The sequence below is a fragment of the Thrips palmi genome, unplaced genomic scaffold (genome assembly GCF_012932325.1).
Source record: "Thrips palmi isolate BJ-2018 unplaced genomic scaffold, TpBJ-2018v1 HiC_scaffold_16, whole genome shotgun sequence".
NCBI classification, from domain to species: Eukaryota; Metazoa; Arthropoda; class Insecta; order Thysanoptera; family Thripidae; genus Thrips; species Thrips palmi.
Genome location: NW_023144625.1, coordinates 15,387,376 through 15,411,241, shown reverse-complemented (window position 1 = coordinate 15,411,241; position 23,866 = coordinate 15,387,376). Strand labels below are relative to the sequence as shown.

The 23,866-nt window shown below is 59.9% G+C and overlaps 4 protein-coding genes across 4 annotated transcripts in view; 2 read left to right on the top strand and 2 right to left on the bottom strand.

Moving 5' to 3' along the window:
• Window positions 1-3,304: 3,304 nt before the first annotated feature.
• LOC117643033 lies at window positions 3,305-13,735 on the top strand. The gene is made up of 16 exons (XM_034381671.1): window positions 3,305-3,349; window positions 3,536-3,992; window positions 4,047-4,750; window positions 5,078-5,893; window positions 8,555-8,711; window positions 9,079-9,192; window positions 9,277-9,395; window positions 9,465-9,599; window positions 9,677-9,937; window positions 10,056-10,206; window positions 10,309-10,344; window positions 10,725-10,876; window positions 11,400-11,539; window positions 11,632-11,757; window positions 11,839-12,104; window positions 12,288-13,735. Exons 1-16 carry the CDS (start codon window positions 3,305-3,307, stop codon window positions 13,433-13,435), a joined length of 4,827 nt encoding a protein of 1,608 aa, XP_034237562.1. The 3' UTR covers window positions 13,436-13,735.
• A 157-nt stretch (window positions 13,736-13,892) lies between these two features.
• On the bottom strand, window positions 13,893-16,306 carry LOC117642219 (BAG family molecular chaperone regulator 2-like). The gene is made up of 3 exons (XM_034380168.1): window positions 15,787-16,306; window positions 15,547-15,659; window positions 13,893-15,450 (listed from the first exon to the last, which is right to left on the bottom strand). The coding sequence occupies exons 1-3, from the start codon at window positions 16,022-16,024 to the stop codon at window positions 15,229-15,231; spliced, it is 573 nt and encodes a 190-aa protein (XP_034236059.1). The 5' UTR covers window positions 16,025-16,306; the 3' UTR covers window positions 13,893-15,228.
• A 51-nt stretch (window positions 16,307-16,357) lies between these two features.
• On the top strand, window positions 16,358-17,674 carry LOC117642218. Its single transcript, XM_034380166.1, has 5 exons — window positions 16,358-16,570; window positions 16,680-16,824; window positions 16,915-17,130; window positions 17,209-17,359; window positions 17,448-17,674. The coding sequence occupies exons 1-5, from the start codon at window positions 16,431-16,433 to the stop codon at window positions 17,564-17,566; spliced, it is 771 nt and encodes a 256-aa protein (XP_034236057.1). The 5' UTR covers window positions 16,358-16,430; the 3' UTR covers window positions 17,567-17,674.
• Window positions 17,554-23,866, bottom strand: part of LOC117643032 (probable G-protein coupled receptor CG31760) — a 60,270-nt gene continuing 53,957 nt past the window's right edge. Inside the window, exons 12-13 of the mRNA XM_034381670.1 lie at window positions 23,546-23,651; window positions 17,554-18,329 (exon numbers count right to left, since the gene is read on the bottom strand). Coding sequence (XP_034237561.1) covers window positions 18,060-18,329; window positions 23,546-23,651 — 376 coding nt within the window. The 3' untranslated portion in view covers window positions 17,554-18,059. The remainder of the gene's footprint in view (window positions 18,330-23,545; window positions 23,652-23,866) is intronic.

The window sequence follows — 23,866 nt, the reverse complement described above, 5'->3', positions numbered from 1 at the left end:
AAGTTGGGTCGAGTGTGGGACGTTCGTTAAAATTAAGTGACGAAAATAAAAACACAAGGGGGTAAACAACCCCGGCGTGCGTCCTGCCGCTTTAGGCTTTAGGGAAAAGGCGGTCTCGGGCATCGTGGCCGCCAGCGCCCCGCGGCCCCGCGGCCCCGCGGCCCCGCCACTGTGCGACCACACTGTGCGTCTTTCGCCACTCGCCGAATACATAAGCAAGGCGCCCTGTTCGAGGCGGGGAGGAGGGAAGGGGGCGGGGAGGGGCGCGTGTGGCGCTACAAGACACGCCTGACACGGAGACACGCCGGGACAAGACGCTTTTAACGGGGCCGCGCGGGCGACGCTGGCGGCGGGGCGGCGGGGCGGCGGGGCGGTGGCGATAGGCGCAGGCAGGCCGCGTATTTTACCCCCGACGATCTGAACAGGACAGTGGCGTTGACGTGGAAACTTTCATAGATTTTCCCGGCCGGTATTTTCGAACATTTTATAATTTTTTCTGCGTGTGTGTGTGTGTGTGTGTGTGTGCGCGCGCGCGTGTTAGTGTGTGTATGTGTGTGAGTGTTTCGTGTTTCCGGATTGGGCCGCAGCCGGATGCAGCAGATGACACGTCGTCATCGCGCAGCCGCCGCGCCCTCGCTGCGCCGCACCGCCGTGACGGCCCATACGTCACGTGACGTGTCACGGCGTCGCGGCGTCGCGTGTCACACCATATCTAATTCGGCGTGGCGGTGCGTGGCGCCCGCGCTATTCGTGGCGAGGATTTGAGGATTCGCACCGGCCGGCTAAGGTGCACCGCGAGGCACCGCGAGCGTCGCGGACTGCACCGCATCCACCACGCCACTGTCGGGAAAAAAACAGAAACTTTTAAAACCTTTCTCGGCTCGCGACCCCAAATTTGTAGCCAAAAATTTCCGCGACCCCCAGGAAAAGTTTCGCGACCCCACGGGACCCCTTCTTTAGCATGCCACTGCGTCTGATCCGAGGCGGGCATTTTGCTCCCTCAACGGGCAATTGGTCTTTGGACTTTCCTTTAGCATGCCTCTGTTACGGAGTGCGATTATCAGTCTTAGTTTGGGGGCAGTATTGTCTCAAAGTTGGCCAAAACGCTCAGAAATGTCTTTGAAAAATCATGTTTTGGGTCGATTTTAAGCAGCCACTGCGTCTGATCCGAGCCGGGCATTTTGCTCCCTCAACGGGCAATTGTTCTTTGGACCTTCCTTTAGCATGCCTTTGTTACGGAGTGTGATTATCAGTCTTAGTTTGGGAGCAGTATTGTCTCAAAGTTGGCCGAAACGCTCAGAAATGTCTTTGAAAAATCATGTTTTGGGTCGATTTTAAGCAGCCACTGCGTCTGATCCGAGCCGGGCATTTTGCTCCCTCAACGGGCAATTGTTCTTTGGACCTTCCTTTAGCATGCCTCTGTTACGGAATGCGATTATCAGTCTTAGTTTGGGAGCAGTATTGTCTCAAAGTTGACCAAAACAGTCACAACGGTTTTTCAAAGACATTTCTGAGCGTTTCGGCCAACTTTGAGACAATACTGCTCCCAAACTAAGACTGATAATCACACTCCGTAACAAAGGCATGCTAAAGGAAGGTCCAAAGACCAATTGCCCGTTGAAGGAGGACGAAATACCGCCTCGGGTCAGACGCAGTGGCTGCTTAAAATCGGCCCAAAACACGATTTTTCAAAGACATTTCTGAGCGTTTCGACCAACTTTGAGACAATACTGCTCCCAAACTAAGACTGATAATCACACTCCGTAACAAAGGCATGCTAAAGGAAGGTTCAAAGACCAATTGCCGGTTGAGGGAGTAAAATGCCCGCCTCGGATCAGACGCAGTGGCTGCTTAAAATCGGCCCAAAACACGACCCCAGCTACCTCGCCGCGGCCCCTTAAAAATTTTTCGCGACCCCACTTGGGCGGCCCCATGGCTGCGGCGCTTACTATGTCGTGGCAATGCCATGTGCGGCACGACAAGCGAGCCATGAGGACCGGACCGGGCGGCACTCCGCTCCGCCGTTCCGTCTCGCCACATTCCTGCCCGCCCTGCCCCGCCCCGCCCCGCCCCGCCCCGCCCTGTCTGCTTGATTTGTGTCCCGCGCGGTCGTGGTAATGACCCATCATCCCCTAAATCTCACGGAACATGTGTGAGGGCAGCGCCATGGCAGCGCCCAACGGCCGAAGCGCGCGGGCCGAGCGAGGCAAGGCTCGGTCGGTGTGCACGAGTCGCGCATTATCGAAACGGTTTTACATTTCGCGGGGCAGCGGGCAGCGCGGAGCGCGGCGTGGCGTGGCCCACTCATTTCGCCTCGATTAAAATGAAGACGGCGGTGCGTGCAAGTGTGTGTGTTGGTGTGTGTGAGAGGGTGCGCTCGTGTGTCTCGAGTGTGTGGACCGAAATAGTGGCGGGGCCCTCCCCTCCCCTCCGCCTCTGGGTCTCTGGGTTCGGCTGAGCGGCCGAATGGCCGAATCGAGCTGACAATCTCCACCACCCGCCTCACCCCCGCGGTGATAAGCGCAGGTGAGGCCGCGCTGCCTCCTCCAGGACGCGTGTTGCCGCGTCCCTTGGCGCGTCCCTTCGCGTCCCTGCGCGCCGCCCCGGCCGGATTCGCGCTCTTGCCTCCGCCTTGGCACTTTGGCGCTTTGGCGCGCGGCGATGATACACTCGTGCGAGTCGCGAGACGGGCAGGGGCGGGCCGGGGAGGAGGTGATAACAAGTCGCCAGTGTTCCACCCAAGCCAACCGTGAGAGCCCTCTCCCCCTCCCCCTCCCCTTCCCCCGACTTCTCTCAAGGCGCCCGCTGCTTTTGTTCCCGCCTACTTCAGTCTGCTTCAGTCGTCAAGGGGGGTATGCAAAAATAGCGGTCCGGCCGTCCGGCATGGGTGGCGTGGAGGGGCGGGGCAAGGCGTCCAAATTCCTTACCGGCATCTTCGAGTTTCCTTCCTGCATCGGATGACGTCATCGAGCGTCGTGTCGCGTTTCGCTAAGTCGAAGAAAGCAGCGTCGAGTGCTCGCTGCTTGCGCCTTGCAATGCCGAGAGTGTTCACTGAGAGGAACTCGCCTTGTTTTTCCCTCCGGTAGGCCTGACCCTTGGTGTGTCTCTGCTTGTCAGCATGTCAGCGCCACCTGCGTCCTGGCCGCAGCGGCCGCAGGGACCGGGCCGGCACCGCCGGCAGCGCGACCAAGAAGGGGACCTCCAGCGCCTCCAGCAAGGGCCTCGGTGGCACGGCCACGACGGCGTCCTCCCAGCACCGCCATCGGGCTCGCGGCCGCGCCCACACGCTCGGTGAACGGGCGCCATGGCGGAGCAGCACCCGCTGCAGCACAGCAACACCAGGACTAGGGTGGCCTGCGCCGCGAGCTCGGCCAGCAGCACCTCCTCGGCGTCGCAGTCGCACCAGACGCACGCGGCGCAGGACGGCGAGCCCGGCACCAGCAGCAGCGCCGCCGCCAGCAGCGCGGCCGCCACCCGGAGCAGGCGCGGCACCACCGTCACCCCGCCCGCCACGTCCTCCCTGCTCGCCGCCAAGCTCAAGATCCAGTCGGCCGTGAACCGCGCGCACACACGAGAGCGCGACCGCGAGCACAGCGCGCGCGCCGCCCTGCTCAGGGGGCAGAAGGCCACGACGGGCAAGCAGGCGACCTCCTCGTCGGGCGCTTCCCCCACGCGGGGGGCGCGCCGCGAATCCCTGGTGCGCGTCGACTCGAAGCGCGGCAAGAAGCCCCGCGAGCGATGGCTGCTGACGCGCAAGACATGGCGCTACATGGCGGACGCGGGCCGGCGCCTCATCCCGGACGGCGCGCACAACCGCGCCGAGGACGTGCCGCGCATCGAGGCCTACTTCCAGGAGGTGTGCCACCGCGAGCCGCGCTTCCTGCTCTGGCGCAAGAGCTCCTACCCCGGCGCGCTGGGCTTCCGGCCGCGGGGGCGGTCGCGCGCGGGTCGCAAGAAGGGCGGCTCGTGCCGCGACCCCCGCGACAAGTCCGGCATGGGCGCCGCCTCGGCCTCGGCCGACGAGGCGGACGAGGTGGCGGCGGCAGCGCGCGGCGGCGGCACCGTGTTCCTGCAGCCCGTGCTCGGCCCCGACGGCTCGGGCCGCTTTGACGTGCAGCGGGCGAAGAAGGAGTTCCTGGAGGCCGGCCCCGCCACCACGCGCCTCGACACCGGGGACGCCGCCTGGGACGCGTCCTGGGCGCAGCGGACGGCCAGGGACTCGTCCACCTCCGAAGACAGCCTGGACCCCGAGGACAAGCTCCTGCTCGACACGCTGGAGATGTACCTCGCCAGGGACGAGGCCGCGCGCCGCGGCGACGGACCGCCCCCCACTCCGCCCCCGGGCGCGGTCCTGGACGAGCAGGAGCTGCTGGACAAGCTCCGGCTGCGGCTGGAGAGCGTTCTCGGCAGGGACCACGCCGACGCGGCGGCCTACCCGGACGAGGACGCCGTGCCGCACTCGCGGAACTCTCGCCGCTCGGAGGGCGTGCCGGGGGTACCCTTCAACGGGGACCACGTGCAGAAGCAGCTGCTGGAGACGCTGCGCCGGTACTACGGCAAGTCCACCGCCAGGCAGAAGGTCATCTCGGACCTCTTGACGGAGCGCAAGCTGCTGGAGCGACTCCTCTTCGACACGAGAAGGGCCCGCGGCTTCGCTTACCGCCGAGGGGGCGGCAGCGGCGCCGCGGGGACGACGCAGCCCTACGTGAGCTCCATGAGCCGCACGGACCCCCGCTGGAGGCAGCAAGCGGCGCAGCGCGGGGGCCGCGACGCGTCCGGCGGCGGCTACGACACCCCGACGGGGCCGGTCGGCGCGGGCCCCGGCTTCAACAGGGTGTCGCTGCGGCGCCTCAGGGGCGCCACCTCGCCGCCCCCGCTCATCGAGGTGCACCCCGAGGGCGAGGACGGCGACGAGGAGGACGGCGCCAAGGCCGCGCGCTCCAGGCCAGCGCGGCCGGCGCGGGCGCAGCGCGGGACGCAGACGGACCCGCTGACCACAGCCATCCTGGCCGCCGTGGACGAGGAGCGCAAGCGGCGCGCGCAGGAGGAAGCTGACGAGGACGGCGATGGCCCGTCGGCCAGGCCCCGCGGCGCCGGGGCCAACCGACGGCGCTCCAGCGTGGACAACGACGACGTGTCGCCGTCCGTGAGCGACACCATCAAGCGGTACTTGCGCATGGCCAGGAAGAAGAGCATGGACGGCGACAAGGCGGACCGCTTCAAGCGTGTCAACTACGACCGCAACCTGCGCAACATCAAGGCCAAGGGGGAGATCACGCTGCCGGGCGACGACGACGGCCTCAACAAGGGCGCGCAGACGGACGAGTCGTGGGTGAACGCCGTCAAGGAGCTCAAGTACGAGGGCACGGGCGTGGGCTCCAACCCCGACACGGATGAGTTCGCCACCACCAGCAGCCGCCTCACCAGCTCCAGGAGCAGCTTCGACACCACGACCACGGCCGGCGACGAGCTGGCCTCGCCGTCGCAGGCCTCGCCGGCCACGACCTCGGCCAGCAGCACGCCGCTGCAGTCACCAAAGAGCATCTTCTCCTCGGGGCAGTCGTTCCTGTCACACCTGCTTCACGGCCTTCACCAGCAGCAGCAGCTTCAGCAGCAACAACAGATGCAACAACAACAGCAACAACAGCAACATCCCGCCTACGGGCGGCAGGGCTCGACCAGCCCCAAAGAGGGCAGTGCTCAGCAAGGGGTTGCCGTGTCCGCAGGGGCGATGCAGAAGTCCAAGTCCTCGTCCTCCGTGGTGCAGAGCCTGGAGAAGATCTGGAAGACGCGCTCCAAGAGCCACAGCCGGGCGTCGGGCAGCGCGTCGGGCGTGGGCCAGGGCGCCTCGCACGACACGGGGCCGCCGCCGTCCTGCTCGTGGACACCGCAGGTGAGTCCAGCCACCGAGACCGTTACACTTGCCGGTCGCCAGCTAGGCCACTCGAAACCGGCCACACCGTGAGTCAGACCAGTGTGATGGGCGGTAGAGAAACAGACCGGAGAAGTTCTCTTCAAGCCCCGTACCGCCGGTGCGACCGTTGCGCGTCACAGCGTCGCCCCTCGCGGCCCGCCTCCGATTTAGCGTCCGGACCCCTTAATTTCCGATCGGCCGTTCCGTCCGCTTCGCCGCGCTGCACCGCCATTGCCGCTATTGCTGCTATTGCTAGCATGGCCGCCACGCTGCCGCTATAATTACTCGCAGATTGCGAAAGCTGGCACGGGATGGCACGCGGCGCCACGCGGCGCCACGCGGAGCGCGGCCCCTCAATACGCTTATAAATACCGTGATAAGTGGCTTCCCGCGCCGCGCGCCTCGCGCCTCGCGCCGTGGGATTGCGGGCAGATGCAATTGTCGCGCCGCGCGGCCGCGGCCGCGGGACCATTCCGAACGGTGCTTTCGCCGCTCCGTCTCTCCCGCACACGTGGGGCGTCCCGAAGGCCTGAAGGCCCGAAGGGCGGCGACGGAGACAGAGGACCCCGTTCGTAATCAGCCCGCCGAGACAAGCGGCTATTAGCGTTACCGCTGATGGAGTGCGCCCGACGCCCGTGTCCGCCATGCCGGGCCATGCCGCCATCGCGTGGCCCTCGGCGGCGTCCTCAAAGTCCGGGAACGATCAAGACCCAGGCAGCGGCCTGGTGCCTGCATCGTCAGCAGAAAGGTCACGAACATCGCTTTTGTCAGTCTCTCTTGCCTTCATGGAGCGTTCCGTAAAGGTGCGAGAGAGACAGAGCGACGATGCGGCCGGACGGAATCAGTCTGCTGCAGCACGGCAGTGTCACGCCGCTGGTCATTGAGGCCCCGCGCGAGGCGCAGGGGACCGGGCGCACGCATCAACATGTGCCGCTGCCGCGCTGCGACGCGCTGCGTGCGTGCGGCTGGGGTTGAGAGCGGCAGGCGCGGCGGCGGCACGTTGTTGTGTGAGGCCCGGCGGCCCGGCGGCCCGGCGCGGCGCGGCGGCTCGACGCAGAGGGCCGGGTGCCGGGTCTGGCCCGCGGCAAGCCTATGGCGTCTATTCCTGTCGTCGCGTCGCGGCCACAGCGGTTATATAGCGCGCCAAATATAAGTTGACCCAGTCTGGCGGCGCGGTGGGTGCCCCAAGGTGCCGCGGAGTGTGCCCCCTGGTGACCCAAGACGGTGACCCGAAGGCCGGGCGGGTGGCCCGGGAGGGGCGCTATCACCAACCGCATGCCCGGCAATGTCGGTCGTCGTTTTCCTGACGTTCTGACTCCCCGTCGAACCCCACGGCCCACGGCCACACCCCCGCCATCATCATCCCGCGCCTCTAAACACACGCACTGGTGCACGGCGTGGCCGCGAGGGTCGCGAGAGGCAGCGGGACGCGTATGGCGCGCAGCTCGGCTCCGCCGTGGCTCGGCAGAACCCGAAGGACCTCCACCCACCGCCCGGCCCCTACCCCCCGGCTCGGCTCATAGAGACCTGTTGAGCGCAGCCAATGACGTCAGCACGGGGGGCGCGTCGGGGCGGGGTGGGGTGCGGCTGGGTGCGGCGGGGCGGGGCGGGGCGCGGCGGGGCGAGTGCACGACCCGCTTTCTTTCGCGTGGCTCGGCGTGGCCTCTCCTCTTGCCGCTCCTCGACTCCTCGCTCCTCGCTCGCCTTGAATGTGAGAATACACACATCTAAAAATAAGGTTAAGATTTTGCACACCTAAACACGTCCGGCAAAAGCACGCTGCATCTCGGCGTCCTCGTCCTCACTGCGCCCTGTCCCTTGGTCCCTTGTCCAGTGCGCTCACGGTCGCGGCGTCGGGGGGAAGCTTTTGTTCGCGACCACGCCATTTCCCGCAAGCACCGCGAATTCTTCAGCCACGCCACGCTAATTTTTAGCACCCCGCCGGCGGCCGCCTCCGTCTTTTAAACCCCTTTGTCTCGACAATCGGTTCGTGTTGAGGCTGTCGCGCAGTTTGTCAAGGTGCGCCATACCTCTCCGCCGACCCGCCGACCCGGCCGACGCGATCAATAGGGTATTTATAACGCTAGTGCCGCTGGTCCGCCACCCTGCGTTTCTATTCGCGCCTTGCTATCATTCACTCTGTCAATTGCCTTTCAGACCCTCTCCGAGCCCCTCTCCCTTCGCGCGCCGCGCCTCGGCGTCGTCATGGTGGCGTCCCTCACGGCCCATTCAAAGTTAGCCCCGCTGCGGAGAAAATAGCGTGGAGGGCGCCAGGTAGCGGCGCTTACGTCGACGGCGACCTCGGCGTCCTCCCCAACTCCATTGCGGTGCACCCCGGCCGGCCGGTGCGGTCCAGAAGCACGGCGACGGGCTTTAGGCGTGCTTTAGGCGGTGTTTTCCACTGGCCGCTCGCGCCGCGGCCGCGGCTACAGAGTGGCGCGTTCGTCCCGTCGGTCCTGACCCGCCGTTTTGGACCGCGTCCAACGGGGATAAGTACAGTGCCGTTCCAAGTGTTTTCGCGCCGCGAAGCCGAAGCCGAAGCCGCGAAGGCGTCGTGCCCGCCCGGGGGTACGAACGACTGCCGTCGGGTCGTCGGGTCTCTTGTTGTCGTTAACGTGCTTGCTGTCCCTCTGTCCGCAGGGCAACTGCACCTGGAGCAGCGGGTCGCGGCGAGTGCAGCTGGCCGAGTCGACGCCGTTGCTGCAGCTGAGCGAGGTGGAGCGGCAGGTGCTGCAGAAGGTGGCCCTCGCCAAGCTGCAGGCGCTCAACCTCGGCGTCGCCATCAGGGTGCCTTCCGGTCAGAGACAGTCAGAGACATGCAGTCAGAGACAATACGCAATCTCTCAGCACGTGGCGTGGCGGGGCGTGGCGGGGCGGGGCGGTGCATTGCGCTGCGTCGCTCTGCCAGCAGTGTGTGCGAATGCGTGTCGGGCCTGCAGAGAGCAGAGCAGTGCAGAGCCGCCACTCATTAGCCAGGCTTCATTCGACGACGTGCCTCGCCACGCAACGCGCCGCAAAGCGCCCAGTGGCCTAGAAATAAATGAAATGTCCCTTGTATTTTTAAATTTTTCTTTCAAAGTTCCGGGAGCTGTTGAGTTGAGGCCTTTGGCCGCTTGGCCGGGTGGTGCCCCATGTATGACTTGCTCGTGGATGTGTGTGTGCAGAGAAGGTGGTGGCGGAAGTGGCCGCCAAACCGAAGCGGCGCGCATACCTGCTCAAGAGGAAGGCGCTGACAACGGGGGTGGTGGACGGGCGCAAGGACTCGGACAAGGACAACCGTGAGTTCGGCGGCGGCCTTGGGCTGGACTGAGGCGACTGGCAACCCGCGCAGTGCCGGTAACGGTCTGTGTCTCTGCCCGCAGCGGCCTCCGGCCTGGTGTTCGGCCTGCCCTTGTCGCAGTGCATCGAGAACGAGAGGGGCGTGCGCGTGCCCAGCAACACGGCCCTGCAGGCCCGCCAGGGCACTGGAGGCAGCGGCCCGGGCCGGGGCTCCGGCCGCGCGTCCGGGGGGCTGGCGGGGCTGGCGGGGCTGGCGGGGCTGGCGAGCCGCGGCGGCGCGTCCAGGAGCTCCGCCGGGGCCGCGGATGACACGGGCAGCTCGGGCAGCGTGGAACTGAGACGGAAGTCGCACCACGGGTCCAGGGCCAGCTTCAGCTCCCTCGTGGAGGCTCCCCGCCACGACGATGTAGGTCGCCTTGTCGGTAGGAGGCGCGTTCTGGCGGCAGGTTTCTGTCCTTGCACTCAGCGTGCTCCTCGGTGCAGGCCGGGTCCGTGGAGGACCTGCTGGTCGGCGGCATACCCTCGGCGGGCAGCGTGCCGGGCCAGCTCAACTCGCTGTCGTCGGCGCCCTCCTCGACGGCCACCGACTTCCTCGACGACGAGCTGAGTGAGCTGCTGGCCGAGTCGAGCCGGATACCCTGGGTGCCTCACCTCGTGTCCACGTGCTTGCGGCACCTCACCAACCACGGCCTGCACACGCTCGGCATCTTCAGGGTATCCAGCTCCAAGAAAAGAGTTCGACAGGTGAGATGCGATGCAGGGCGGCAGTTTCGGGCACCAAAGACGTTTTTCCGCAGAGTGGACCACGGAAACCAGAGCACTGTTTTTGACGTGTTTTTCTTTGACGGCTGGATGCCTTCAGTTACGAGAGGAGTTCGACGGCGGCCAGGAGGCGTCGCTGGACGACGACCTGTGTCCGCACGACGTGGCCACCCTCCTCAAGGAGTACTTCCGGGACCTGCCAGACCCCCTGCTGTGCAGGGATCTGTACCAAGCTTTTGTACAAACGCAACGTAAGTAAAGGGGGAAAGGCCCGGAAGGTCCGAAAAATTCGGTCCCCCCGAATGCATTGAATGGGCGACTCCAGGGGGGGGAATTTGGGGCCCCCCGCGCAGGCATTCGCAACCGGCCGGGCTCCCAAGGGCGGAGGCGCGAGCACCGGTGAGGGGCTCCCGGGGCCCGCGGACCGAGAAAACCCGGGCCTCGCTGTTCGTGCCTCCGGGGCAGGGGGTCCCCCAACGGGGCCCGGCCGACGACAGCGGCGAGGGCGCCGGGAAGCCGCAGGGACAGCATAAACCCTTTGGCCACCCCTGTTCGCAACCCGAGCCTCCCTGAGTGCGGTGTCCGCCCAACCTTCCGGCCGTGGAAACTAGGGCCGTCGGGTGCCGGGAAAAGGGGGCGGCCGGGACTGCCCCAACGTGGCCCCGCGGATGATCGAACAACCCCCAAAATTTTTCCCTTTTCCCATGACCAACTGTGTGGGCTACGAAACTTTTTCTCAACCTTCCCGATCGGGAAAAGATACTTCTAGGGTCGCGGGGGCCTGGGAAAACCGGGCAGGTGGCCCTGGCCCCCAAAGGTCAGCAAAATCAGCAAATGCCCCCGATTCATTACTTTTTCCCCCTTGGTGGAAAACTTTGTGGGTCAAAGCCAAAATTTGTGGTCAAGTCTTCCCGATACAGGGTATGAAAGAGTAGGGTCTTAAGAATACTAGGACGTCGAGGGAGGCCTTTTACGGCGACTAGATTGGACACAGTGGCCACCCAAAGTCAGCAAAATCAGCAAATTTCCGAGATTCGACCACTTTTTGCCCAACTTGGTCGGAAAATCGTTGCGGTCAAAGCCAAAATCGTTGTGGTCAACGTCTTCCCGATACAGGGCATGAAAGAGTAGGGTCTTAAGAATACTAGGACGTCGAGGGAGGCCTTTTACGGCGACTAGATTGGACACAGTGGCCACCCAAAGTCAGCAAAATCAGCAAATTTCCGAGATTCGACCACTTTTTGACCAACTTGGTCGGAAAATCGTTGCGGTCAAAGCCAAAATCGTTGTGGTCAACGTCTTTCCGACACAGGGAATGAAAGAGTGGGGTCTTAAGAATACTAGGACGTCGAGGGAGGCCTTTTACGGCGACTAGATTGGACACAGTGGCCACCCAAAGTCAGCAAAATCAGTAAATTTCCGAGATTCGACCACTTTTTGACCAACTTGGTCGGAAAATCGTTGCGGTCAAAGCCAAAATCTGTCTGCTCAGGTGTCGGCGGAGTTGCTGGACGAGGTGTACATGCACATGATGGACTCCCACCCGCTCGCTCTGGACCAGCTTCTAAGAAGAAGAGCAGCGGAGTAAGTATACTCATGGGTTCTCCAAGGAAGGCTGCACGGCGACGCTTACCGCGCGACGCAGTTGGACTGTCAGTGTGCTTGTCGCGCCACAGGTCGGGGGAGGACGTTGACGTGGAGGCGGAGGACAACCTGGTGGAGAGGAGCGAACGGCGAATGTGGAGTCGCGAGGAGTTCCTGCACGAGCGGTGCGCCACGCCGGCCGACGAGGAGCCAGTCAGGTCCGTTCAACGTTCGTCAAATTCAATCTGGAGCCCAGCCCGGCCATCGAACTACACTAACAAACGGCTTGCGTTTTGCAGCAGAGGCAGTCGGCGCAGTGGCGGCGGCAGAAGACGGTCGCGCGCCGACTCGGCGGGAGACTCGGCGGACAGCGGCACGGCGTCGGGGTCCGGCCAGGGCGTCATCACCGCCTCCCTCAAGATCCCCGTGCCGGGGGTGGCCGCGACGGGCGGCGTGGGTGGGGCCGGCGCGGCCTTCGCGCTCAGCGTGGACGACTCGGACATCCCCTACATCGAGGACACCGTGCAGGACGGGGCGGGCAGTGGGAGGCACCAGGTGACCGTCGGTTAGTAGCTTGCCGCCTACGTGCATGGCCTGCTCCTGCTGCAGTTGGGCCTTCGGCTTCGGCCCCGGGGCTCGCGGGCGCTTTCGCGCTTGCCTCCGCTCCGCCAGGCCGTCGCGTCGCGTCACCGCGCCGCTGTCGGGGGCTGGTCAGGCCGGTCGGGCTGACCGTGGCGTGTGCTTGCAGGACTGGTGCGCGGATCGCTGACGGGCTCCGCGCTCGTCGGGGCAACGCCCTCCAGCCAGAGCCAGCGGCGGCGGCAGCGCTCGGGGAGCGGCAGCGTGGGCAGCGACTCCTCGACGACGGGCACGGGCGCCGCGGTGTCGCAGGGCACGCGGGACTCGGCCGTGGGGTCGTACAGCAGCCCGCCGCGGAACAGCAGCAGTTCCCCGCCCTCGTGGGCGTCCTCGCCGCCGCTCTCGCCCGACCCGCTCGTGCGCAGCGTCAACTACATCCCCGACGTGGTGCCGCAGGACGCGGGGCTGGCCGGCCGGCGCGCCGCCTACTCGCGGACGGCGTCCACGACCTCGGAGCAGCACGTGCAGACCACCACGCTGACGCCGGGCGTCGTGGTGCAGCGCGTCACCTTCACGTCCATCGGGGACGCCAAGGAGGCGGGGGCGGCGCTGGCCGCGGACGCTGCGGGCCAGGCGCCGCTGGCGGGCATCGGCGGTCGCCGCGAGCCCGCCCCCGCCGCCCCCGCCGCCAGCAAGCCCAGCGCCTACCAGCGCATCCTGTCGTCGCTCACGGGCTCCAGCCACTCCTCGAGCCACGCCAGTGCAGCCAGTGCGGCCACCGGTTCCGAGCTCGCCAAGAGCGCCACCACCTCCTTCATCGGCAGCGCCGCCTTCGAGGACCGCGACGTGCGCGACCGCGACTACCGGGAGCAGCGCGACTTCCGGGACGATGTGGTCACGGCCACGACGGTGCGCGAGAGAGATAGGATCATCACGCCCAGCATCTCGTCCATCGGCGGCGCCGTGCTGCGCTCCAAGACGGCGGACATCGAGCGCATGCTGCGAATCAGCCGCACCACCACCACGACGTCGCCGAGCCCCAGCAGCGCCGGCGCGCCGGACGACAAGAAGAAGTACACCAAGCGGAGGTACACGCGGCACATCCCCGAGGCGGACGCGCTGGTCACCTCCGTGGACGGCATGTCGGCCATGTCCCGCTCGCCGTCGGGGGTCGGCCTCGTCGGCGGCCCTCTGCCGCAGGTGGGCGTGGGGGCGGCGGCCGCGGTCCTGGCGGCCGGGCCGAGGGGCTCGACGACGCAGGGCCCCGTGTGGAAGCGGCGGGAACTCATTGCCAGCAACCCCAAGCGACACGATTGAGCCATTTGTGTAGACGGACGGAGGCGCAAAGACTTCTTTTTAAATTTTCGGGCCCCAGTGTTCATGGAGCCCGATGCGGCAGCTTCGTCGTCAAGCTACTTTTACTTCCTTTTTATAAAAGAAAAATGCTGTGAACTATGCGAGTGTAAATATGTGTATCTTTGTAATTTGAAGCCTTGTGTATTATTTCAAAAATGATATTTTCCCTTGAGGTAGCCTTGTTTGGCTCTCACACAATCAGCCCAGACGTGATTTTTGGTCAATATAAAATAAAAGATTTTAAGAGAAAAACTAATGCAACTTTTAGACGTAAGTTTATATCCCACCAACTCAATAGTGAGCGAGTGGATTTCATCAAATGGTTCATCAAAATTCCAACCATTCTACAATGGCTTTAGCATTGCTTTTTTTTTATAAACTAAAAAGATATTAATGGGGTGAAATACAAAACACACACTTCTTTCCCATGAGTTTTTATTCTTACAAAAATGTTTTGGTAGGCAAATAGCAGTATTTCCAAAGTGATAGTTAGACTAAGGATGAAATTCTTAGAAGAGGATACTATGTGCACAAGGGCAAAATGATGTTCACACAAATAAAAACATTACACTAACACTCCATACAAGCCCAATCCCGTAAAAGTAGTAAAACAAACCTGAGTAAGTTCAAACAGACTAGGAATGAGATTCATGACACATTACAATGTTAGGCCGTTATTTTCAGGAATTAGACTTAAGCTTATTTCCATACTTATACATTATCATTAAAATCACAGTAACTCAACCTTGAGGAATAAATATTAATTGGTAATAACATTGCTTAGTGAATTATTAAAATCAATCAGATTTAATTTCAAATGTGCTTCAAATATGAAAAATAGTATTCTGGAAAAGGGAAGAAAGTTTCACATCCAGAGGAAGGCAATTTCAAGACTTGTGGTGTTGGCCTGGGGAATTATTTGCTTCATTATGTTTGTTTCACAAGCAAATTTTCGGCACAGAAAAATAAATAGCAGAGCCAGTGAGTTTCTTCTACAAAATTGACAATTGTTGACAAAAGCCCATAGCTTGAACACGTCACTTAAAATTTGACGAATTAAAAACCTGTGCGGTTTTAGAGAGCAAATGAGAAAATAATAACCCATAGCCACAATTTCTACCAACTTAGTGGTTCCCTGGTTCCCTACAAGTGTCATTCCTGAACTGGCAGAAAATTTTTCTTCAAAAACCACAGTATAATTTGGTGAATAAATACTATTAAAGTTAGAACCAATTATCTTAAATACAAAAGATGATGAGAGGAGGTACAGAACATCCAATTAAAACACCAAGTGCCAAATTATACAAAAAGTGCACTAGCTTACTTTTTTTTTTCGCTTATTTTTGTACATTATATCTGAGGACATTGTAACTAATGCTATGGAATAGAAACTTAATTACATACATATTACAAAGATAGAAAACCACAAATGCTTTTAAGTTAAGTTTTAAGTGAAGCATTAATCAACACTAAGATATGGAACCAAATATCACATTAACATCTTTCATCCTAATCAATCTATCTACTCTCGGAAAAAAGACAAACCAAGGACACTTTTTAGGGTTACTATTGAAAACAAAAGTAATCAAGTTAAGCAATAATCGCATGCTGACATACTAACAAAAAAGACAACTTTAATTGGCCCCACACATTAGCATGAAGCTCAAGTAGAATTATAAGATTATTTTGAACCCAATAAAGTAAAGCAAATGTTTCGCTGCTACAGAGAATAATTCAGAAAGATCATTTCAACATTAAGAATGTTTGTCAATGTAATTGAGCAATCCCTGGAGACGTTTCTGAATTAGTTTCTGGTCATCCACAGAACATGTTAACACAGTTGCTTCAAATGTTTCATCAGTTACATCTTGCTCCACTGAAGAAGAACATGCATTTAAGTAACTCAAGCAAAGTTTTCGTGATCCTGCAGGATCGGCCCGTAGCTGCATAACCAACGAATCAATCATACTATTGACCTGAAACAGATAAAGAAATTTAGATTAAAGAGAAAATTACAATATAAGAAATCAAGGCTAGTGACAGCAACAAGTACAAACACATAAATGACTTACCACATGCAACGATTCTTCTTGTACTTCGTCCCTCTCTATCTTGAGGGGCACCTCCACAGTTAGACACCTTGAAGTCACCCGATCAGCATACCGCAACACATCATCACGATCCTCTGCATCAAAATAGAAGAACAAGATCATTGAATGTAATGTTCCAAGTCAACAGCGCTGGGACAGGGACATTCATCACAACAACGCCACAAGGGACGACAGGAGCCAGGTTTGGGCACCGACACCTACCTTCCTGTAAGTTCTGGAGCATATCTGCCCAGGACGTCCTCATGGAGACGAGGGTCGTGAGGACCTTGTCCTTCTCCTCCTCCAGGCGAAATGCCTCCTGCCGGAGCCGCTCCACACGCAGCTCCATCTTGTCCAGAAGGTCCAGCATGCGCTCCTTGGTGGACTTGTCCGGGCTGCCCGGGGCAGACTCCACCAACACTTGCGGACTCGACTCCAAGCAATCCACCTCCATCTCCATCGTCAGTAGGGGCGAAAAGGAGAGCAACTGTCAGAAAACACTCTTGCCAGGCTAGGTTAACTTGCTGCCCGCCTGTAAACTATTCCCGCATTCAACTGGGATCGACAACACTGCTTTCACAGCGGAAGACGAGCTTTGAACACTCGCGATAGCTATGATTCGACAACAAATCACAACTTTAGCATGAAATTAGGAAGGAAAGTGTAACTTCACTGAGAGACGGAAATTACTCGAAAGCCCAAAGATGGAGCGGTAGTGGGGGGGATCAGGGGGTGGTGGTGGTGGTGGAGGGAGGTGGTGGGGGCGAATGATAAACACGAGACTGCGAATAATGGTCAGCTGGTCGACGAAGAGTTAGGTTATAGTTATACACACCACCGGACAACTTGAAACTGTTTATTTTGATATGGGAAAAAACAAGCACAAAAAAGCTCTCAAGAAAGCGGAAAAACAACGGCGAAATATGGAACTTGAACAACTTGAAAGAGCCAAAGCGCAATTGCTAGAAGAATTGCAAGATGTTGAAGGGCGCCTCCGAATCCCCGGGTAATATAATTTATCGGTTCCAAATCCGGACCATGTCTTTCTTGATTTTCTCACTTGCACTTGTTTCATTTTTGCTGGTTTTTAACACATTATCTTATGGTTTGTTCAGGGATGTTCAGAGTTTTGACCCTGATGTACTCTCCTCCATGATAGGGTACACACTATCAGATTTTAAACTAATTGTTAAAGAGGATAAAAAAATTTACTCTGCATTCTGTTACCCTCTGTTATTCCACATGACAGTAACTTGTAAAGTAAGAAGTAGGGCTTGTGGTACTTCGTGATTTATCTGGGATGCTGATGATGACACATTCTTGTAACATATACTTTTTTTTTTTTTGCAGGAATATACCGTTTTGGATATCAACCTTGTTTATTTCAAAGACTCTCCACTTCATGAGATTAACACATATCTCTTGAGATTTACTCGGGAACTCTGTCCTTCAAGAGTTCTGTTTATAATTCAGCAGTTTGATCAGTTGTTTAAATTTAGGGAAAAAGTATTCACACAGCTGGATGGCAGATGTTTCTGGAGAACAGTGACACAAGAATATGATAATGTACGTTTACCACAATATACTTTATTGTATCTAATAGGTCAGGGACCAAGTAAGACAACTGCTTCTCTTTTGCCTTAGGAATTGGGGCATTCAGACACGGTATGCAACATTGAGGTTTACAAAAAGAATTTTTTGGGAAAAGCTGCGGCTTGTATTTTGGAGATGCAATGGCGATTTTCCTGGAACAAGCCCTGTCAAAGCATGGTTAATCAGTTCATCATTATGCAAGGTATGTTATATATATAACTTCATTTTTCCTTCTAAAAATTTATTTAAAAATAACTTTCTTTTTACTTACTGTCTCTGTGATTCCCCAGCTGTGCTGCATCAAGAGATAGAGACATTCACAAACGCATTACTTTGCACTGTATTTTTTGCTGACGACAGCTTGATGAAAATCTGGTGCAATTTCAATGAGTGGGTTTCTTGTGGGTAGCTTGTGGTGTGTCAAATTTTGTAAGATATGGTGACCAAAGGGGTTAACCAAACACAATTTGTGATAATGTAAATTAATTAAATTTATTAATTTACCATTGAAACGGTATTGTTGGTTTTAATTTTCATAAGGAACATATAGACCTCAGTATTTCATAAAAATTGGCATCAATGCCTCTTAAACAGAAAACAACTACATCGTTTCTTTTCTTACATAGATCTTTTTTCCTTTAAAGTGGCAAGTGGTCATCCGTCACAGAAAGTTAGTTACCACATCTTAGTGTGAAACATAAAAGACTACTTTTATTTTGAGATCACAGATAGCCAATTGCTTCGATGTGTATTGCTTTTCTTCGTTACAAATGCTGCCTCATTCTATAACTGTAGGTCCTGATGGCACCACAGTTAACACAACGGTACAGCATCCGTATTAATGTATCTCAGTTAGTGAATAATTTCAGTCTTTATTGATATAACTCCTTCTGCGAGGTGTCTTAGATGGCCACCGGTCCTGACAGTCGCTCGAGGACGGGGCACTGCTCCAGCTCCGAGCACTCTGCGACGCTGCCCTCCTGGACTGGGACTTCTGGGCTGCCCGCACCGCCCGCACCCGGCGAGTCTTCGCAATTCTCAGAGGTGGGCATGGGGGCGCACTCGGAGGTGGCGTCGCTGTCGGCCTGGAGGTCACCGTCGGCAGGGTCGTCCGGCGTGGAGGGCAGGGTGCGGGGAAGTGAGCCTATCTCCTCGCTGCCCGCCGTGGTCACCTGTTTGACATCACGATTGACACATGTTAGCGGCCGCGTCGCTCTGTCTCCGGGACGACTCATGGGCGAGAGAGAGACGGAGCGCTGTGGCGGTCCTTTAGGCCTTCTGTAGCGAGCGGTCCCCGGCTTCACAGTGTACTGCTGTACAAGCACGTACCGCCGCGCTGCTCGCCGCGGTGTCCTGCTCCACGTCGTCGGGGGTCGTCGGGGCGTCAGGCGCTGCCGTGCTGAGCGACAAGGCTCTGTCCCTGGCGGTGCTGGCGGTCCTGGCGGCAGTGTGCCCGGCCCCGCGGCCCGGCCCTTGCAAGGACACGCTGCGCGCCAGCCGCCTGTGGAGGGGCGTCCAGGGCGGCGCGGGGCGCACCGCGTGCGGCGACACGGCCTCGGACACGGCCTCGGCCTTGCTGTCCGACGTCGCGAGCCGCCAGGCCTCGGCCCTCGCCTCGGTCTTGCGGTCCGCCGGCGCGGCCTGCGTCGTGGGTGAAGCCAAGGGTGAAGCAGGAGCGCAGTGAGAAGGCTATCGGAGAGGGCTGACTATCCGCCTGCTCCGGGAGGTGCTTACCTCTGGCAAGGCCGTCTCGTTGGCACTGGCGGCCTCGGTGACATGCACCCCGCCGTTGGCCGGGGCGGCGGCCTGCTGGGCCTCCGTGGTGTCCAGGGCCGCGGCGGTCGCGGCCGTCCGCCTGCGGCTGGCCTCCTGCATGGCGTGGATGCGGTCGGCCAGGTGCCGGTTGCCCAGCCGCAGGTTGCGTTCCCGCAGCGCCTCGAGCTGCGCGTACAGCCGCTGGAACTCCTCCTGCAACGGGTACTTGAGCACCAGAACCACGCTGTAGAACGAGTGGAACGGCACGCGTGGCGTCGCGGCGCGCTCCTCACCTGCACGTCGGTGGGCACCACGTGCTGGCAGCCCTGCGCGTAGGACTGCGGGTACTGCGCGGGCACGGAGCTGCAGACGGCGCGCGCCCCCGCGCCGCCCAGCCCCGCGCCAGTGCCCGCCGCCTGCGAGACGCACCGCGTGCCGCCCAGGAACTTGGAGGCGGACTGCGCGCTGTCCGAGGACCCGGGCCGGCCCTGGCTGCGGAACACGAGGTAGGCCTGCGACAAGGACACAGTCAGCGTGATATCCGATCATCCCGATGCCAGACTGCGGTCGGTGCTTTCATTTTGCGAGCGATATCACCGACGCGACGACCACGAAAACAAACACCACGGCAGAGCCGATTTCCACGGTCTCTCATCACGCGTCATTGGGACTCTCCGCGCGAAAAAAAAGAAAGTTTTAAAAAATAGTAATATTAAAAGTATGGCCTCTGCATGGAACCGCCTTCCGGTGCTGTCCCGATTTTTCTTTTTCCCGAACTTTCTTTTTTGCCCAACGTTTTGCTGCGGGCGGCCACGCGATGAGAGTGCTCTAGTTATTGCATATGCCAGTCTCATCGCCTCCTCCACGCTCAACCTCTCCCGAACAGCGGAGTCCCGGGGGATGAAAAACGGCAGTAAAAACGAACGCTCTAGCAATTTGCATGAATTTTTAACCAACAATTTTGCACTACACTGCAACACTCCCTCACACACTGCACACTTCTGGTGGATGCGTCGGCCGTGAAGGTCGAGATAGCCGTGTTGTGTGCTAGGCCTGTGCTGTGCCGCTGTCATATCAAGCGAGATCTGTTTGTGAAAAACAACGGCCTGCCGCCCCACGCCGCCACGCGAGGGGTCGTCACTCTACGCATAATGCCTGAACCGGGGGACCCGCCCTCGTTGCCCCTACTGCCCCGCCGGGAACAAAAGAAGCGGATTAATAAGCATTGCCCTGTTGCCCTGTGGCGTAGCTGACTCCCTCGCACCCCAGCGGGGCGCCCCATGAGTGCGAGAGAGACAGAGCGTCGCAGTGCAGGAGAGGGAGGCCGATTACGGCGAGCCCCGCGACACTGCCAACATGGTGAACGTGCACGCACCGCTGCGCCGCGCGCCGCGCGCTCCGACTTAATTTCTCTTTTCCGTGTTTGGAAATATTGGACGACTTTCCGATCGGAAACTGCTTGGCGAGCAGCAGCGCGCTTAATGAAAAATGAGACCTGTCCTCGAAACTCGCGCGCGCCGGATCAAACTTTGGTTCCGACCCGAACCAAACCCGACCGCTCGCTCTTAGCGGTGCGCGGTGCGCGCTCGAGTCCCGAGTCCCAAGTCTCGGCCCAAAGACGATAAAGACACGGCAGCCCGCCTGGCCCTGCCCGAGCAGCTGACTGATTTCGCGAGAGTCATTTCCTTCACTCTGTCTCTCTCGCACTCATGGGGCGTCCCCTTTAGGCGCGAGGGAGACAGAGCGACGGAAACGACTTTCGGAATCAGTCTGCAGGCTGCGCCGCCTCTGCAGCGGTCCGGGCGCGGCGAGTTCGCTTTTTGGCGCGCTTTTTCGCGCGCTTTTTCGCGCGCTTTTTCGCGCGCTTTTTCGCGCGCTTTTTCGCGCCGTGCCGCGCCGTGCCGTGCCGCCACACTGCGTCTTGCCGCACATTATTCCCGCGCTTTAACGCCCAATCTCTCTCCGCGCCGCCGAAATTGTCCCGCCAAGCGGCTCTGCGCGGCGCAGCACCACCACGCCACGGTGCCGTCGAGAGGATATTTGTATTCATCCCCGCCTCAGAATCCCTCCTGCTAAATCCCCCCTGAATATCATCGTACAAGCTGCGCAAGCTGCCAGGCGGAGAAAAGCAGTGGGCGAGAAAAACATCATCAAGAGCGTCGGCAACAACAACATCATCATCGCGCAGGGTGTGTCAGGAGGTCAGCAGGGGCGGGGCTGCGAGACAGGGTGTCTTCAAAGTCTCATACGTGGCGCGCCGCGGCGCGCAGACTCGCAAAGCAGTGCTTCGTCACTCCGTCTCTCTCGCACCCGCACCCGAGGCGCGCTTCCGTAGGGGTGCGAGAGAGACGGAGCGACAGAATCGGCACGTGTTTGAGGCACGCGCGTTCCCGCGGCGCCCGCGTGGGCACGCCTGGAGTTGGGATGGCGGGGGCGGAGCGGCGGAGCGCAGCTCACGTGAGTCTAGTACTCTGAATGCGCGCGCGGATCTCTACTCCCTGGTGCCTGCCAGTGCCTGCGGGAGGTGCCGAAGGGTGTGTGGGTGGGGGGTGGGGGAGAGACAGCGGCGACGCGCTTGCCGCTGCTCCGAATCACCGCGCCGGCAAGAGCCTGGGGAGGGGGGAGGGCTCAAGTGTTTAAAAGGCAGGTGACGGATGATGAAGATTTCTTTGGAGAGGTTTGCCGTATCGAATCCGGAAGGTTCGCAGGTTCGTGGGGTGGGGTGGGGGGGAGTGCCGTCGGAATAAGAGGCACTTGGTAGTCTTGTTCTCGGACGGTCGTCCTGGCCGTAGAGGCCTTGGACGCCGTGGCGTTGGAGGCTGCAGAGGCCTTGGCTCGCCTTGGCGGCCGTAGAGGCCGTGCCGGCCGACCAGGCCGAGGGGAGGCTCGTAATGAGCAGCAGCGGTCCGCCGAGGAATTTGAAGCGAGCGGGGCGCGCGGCGCGACATGCCGATGTCGTCGGAATGCCCGACGGAACGACGGCCAGGGCGGCGACACCGGAAGCACGCCGTCGACCGGGGAATAGGAGGTGGGCCTTGGCGTTCCGGGGGGCGGGGCCAGGATTGCGGCGTGCCTTCGTGGTGGCGGCACGGCCGGGCCCGGCTGCCTGGGTGTAAACCGTAATCCCTGCGTCCCGGCCGTCCCGGCGCTGGCCGCGTGACGGCGCAACTTTGCTCCAGGTTAGGTTAGGCGCGCGCAAGTTTGGCAAGTTTGGCGATTCACAGAGTCGGTTTGGAGGGCCGAGCGGCCCGGCTGGCCCGACCGGCCCACAGGGACCCGGCGATCAACAAGTCTGTCCATCTCGGCCGCGCCACTGTGGGACACGGGCGGCAGCGCGCCCCGTGCTACCCTCTGCGGCACTGATGCCGAGAGTTGTTTTCGTCGCACTTGCCCTGCGAGTGCGAGAGAGACAGAGAGAGGAGGGGGCAGCGCAGGGAGGCGCTCCGCCAGGATGAATCGTCGAGAGAAGCGAATAAGAAGGCACGGCTGGCCGCCTTGAAGCCCTTGATGAGGCTGAGCAGCAGCAACAAGCCTTTCCTCTCTCGCCCCGGCCTGCCTGCCTGCCTGCCCCGCCTGCCCTGCCATCTGGTAATTGTGTTCCATTTTTCGGGCCGGCCGCCTCGGCGCCGCCGTAACCGGATTAAAAATGGGAGTAAACAATTATGATTAGATGCATAAATTATTCCTTTGATTGTGTGCCGGGAGTAACGAGCCGACACTTGGCGGAGGAGGCTCTTCTTTGGCGGAGGGCGGAACGCGCTGCCTTTGACGCGGCAACGCGGGCGAGGAGAAGGAGGCCCGCGTCAACAACTGTCAGCGCGGAGCCAAGGAAAAAGGGGGATGAAGATGAGGCACACAAAGGCTTTCCTGTGGGCCACGCCGCGCCAAGCCAAGCCACGCCACGCCACGGGACGGCCAGAGGTAATGTGGGCCACGTTCGTGTTCGGACACGGCGCCAGCGGGGCTGGCCAGCGAGCCTTAACTAACCGGGGCCACCAGTCAGCCAGCGAGCCAGCCAGCCACCGTACCGGACGATTAGAGCTTAATGCCCGGCTTGGCCGCCCCGCCCCGCCCCGATGAGCAGGCAGAGTAGCCAATTTGGCGCGCCCCCGTCAGCCCCGCCCAGCCATCCACGCCCGGCCATCCACGCCCTATCCCTTGTGTACATCAGCGAGTTTGGCCAGAAACTCGTTAACTCGTCAGCAACATTCGACATGCCCGCCGGGCCGGGCCAAGGGCAGGACCGAGGCGACGCCTGTAGTGGAGCAGCATCTGACAGGCCGCGAGTGTGAGAGTGAGTGAGTGTGAGTGCGTGAGTGAGCGAGCGAGCGAGTGACACTCGAATCTGGAGCACCTGCTGATCAGGACGGCGTCACGGGGGCGTCCGAGTGGTAACGAGCGTTGCAGGCATCAGAGTACAAAACTAATCTACATAATTATTGGGGTAAAAAAGAAAAAGGGCAGACCCCAACATTTTTCCATTTCCCTTCTGGGAGCCGCTGACCGGGAGCGACCCCGAGGAGCTAATGCGGAAGCCGTGTACTAGTCCGTCATGCACGTTATCTGCTCCACCATTCCGGGGCGCGGACGACCGTGTCCACGAGTGACCAGGGCGCGCTAGGGCACCACGCACCTTGCTCCCGAAGATGAGGCCCAGCAGGAGGGTGACGGTGAGCTGGGTGTGGCAGAACAGGATGATGAAGAGCAGGTCCGGGTTGGCCGGGGACTGCAGGAACAACCTGTGGACGCACCAGAACAACGCGCGCTGCTGAGCTGCTTTTATTATTTAAGAGAGTTTCGGTGTCTCGTTCCGAAGCCGCCGCGTCCGTCACGCTACCGCTTTTAATGGAAAGGGTGGGGGGGGGGCGCATCGAACCGGCCGACCCTGCTACGACTCCTCCGCGGCAATAATATTATTTTGCGCGCCGCGCTGCCGTGCAGCGGACCTTGGGAC

What these genes read in the sequence shown, in the direction of transcription:
- LOC117643033 (XM_034381671.1), top strand. Translation starts at nt 3,305, where the DNA reads ATGGCGGAGCAGCACCCGCTGCAGCACAGCAACACCAGGACTAGG. An exon ending in CCCGCTGGAGGCAGCAAGCG is followed by an intron (nt 4,751 to 5,077) that starts GCGCAGCGCGGG and finishes GATGGCCCGTCG; the next exon opens with GCCAGGCCCCGCGGCGCCGG. An exon ending in CCTGCTCGTGGACACCGCAG is followed by an intron (nt 5,894 to 8,554) that starts GTGAGTCCAGCC and finishes CTCTGTCCGCAG; the next exon opens with GGCAACTGCACCTGGAGCAG.
- LOC117642218 (XM_034380166.1), top strand. Translation starts at nt 16,431, where the DNA reads ATGGGAAAAAACAAGCACAAAAAAGCTCTCAAGAAAGCGGAAAAACAA. An exon ending in ACATGACAGTAACTTGTAAA is followed by an intron (nt 16,825 to 16,914) that starts GTAAGAAGTAGG and finishes TTTTTTTTGCAG; the next exon opens with GAATATACCGTTTTGGATAT. An exon ending in TCAGTTCATCATTATGCAAG is followed by an intron (nt 17,360 to 17,447) that starts GTATGTTATATA and finishes GTGATTCCCCAG; the next exon opens with CTGTGCTGCATCAAGAGATA.
- LOC117642219 (XM_034380168.1), bottom strand. Translation starts at nt 16,024, where the DNA reads ATGGAGATGGAGGTGGATTGCTTGGAGTCGAGTCCGCAAGTGTTGGTG. An exon ending in GCTCCAGAACTTACAGGAAG is followed by an intron (nt 15,660 to 15,786) that starts GTAGGTGTCGGT and finishes ATTTTGATGCAG; the next exon opens with AGGATCGTGATGATGTGTTG. An exon ending in AAGAAGAATCGTTGCATGTG is followed by an intron (nt 15,451 to 15,546) that starts GTAAGTCATTTA and finishes TATCTGTTTCAG; the next exon opens with GTCAATAGTATGATTGATTC.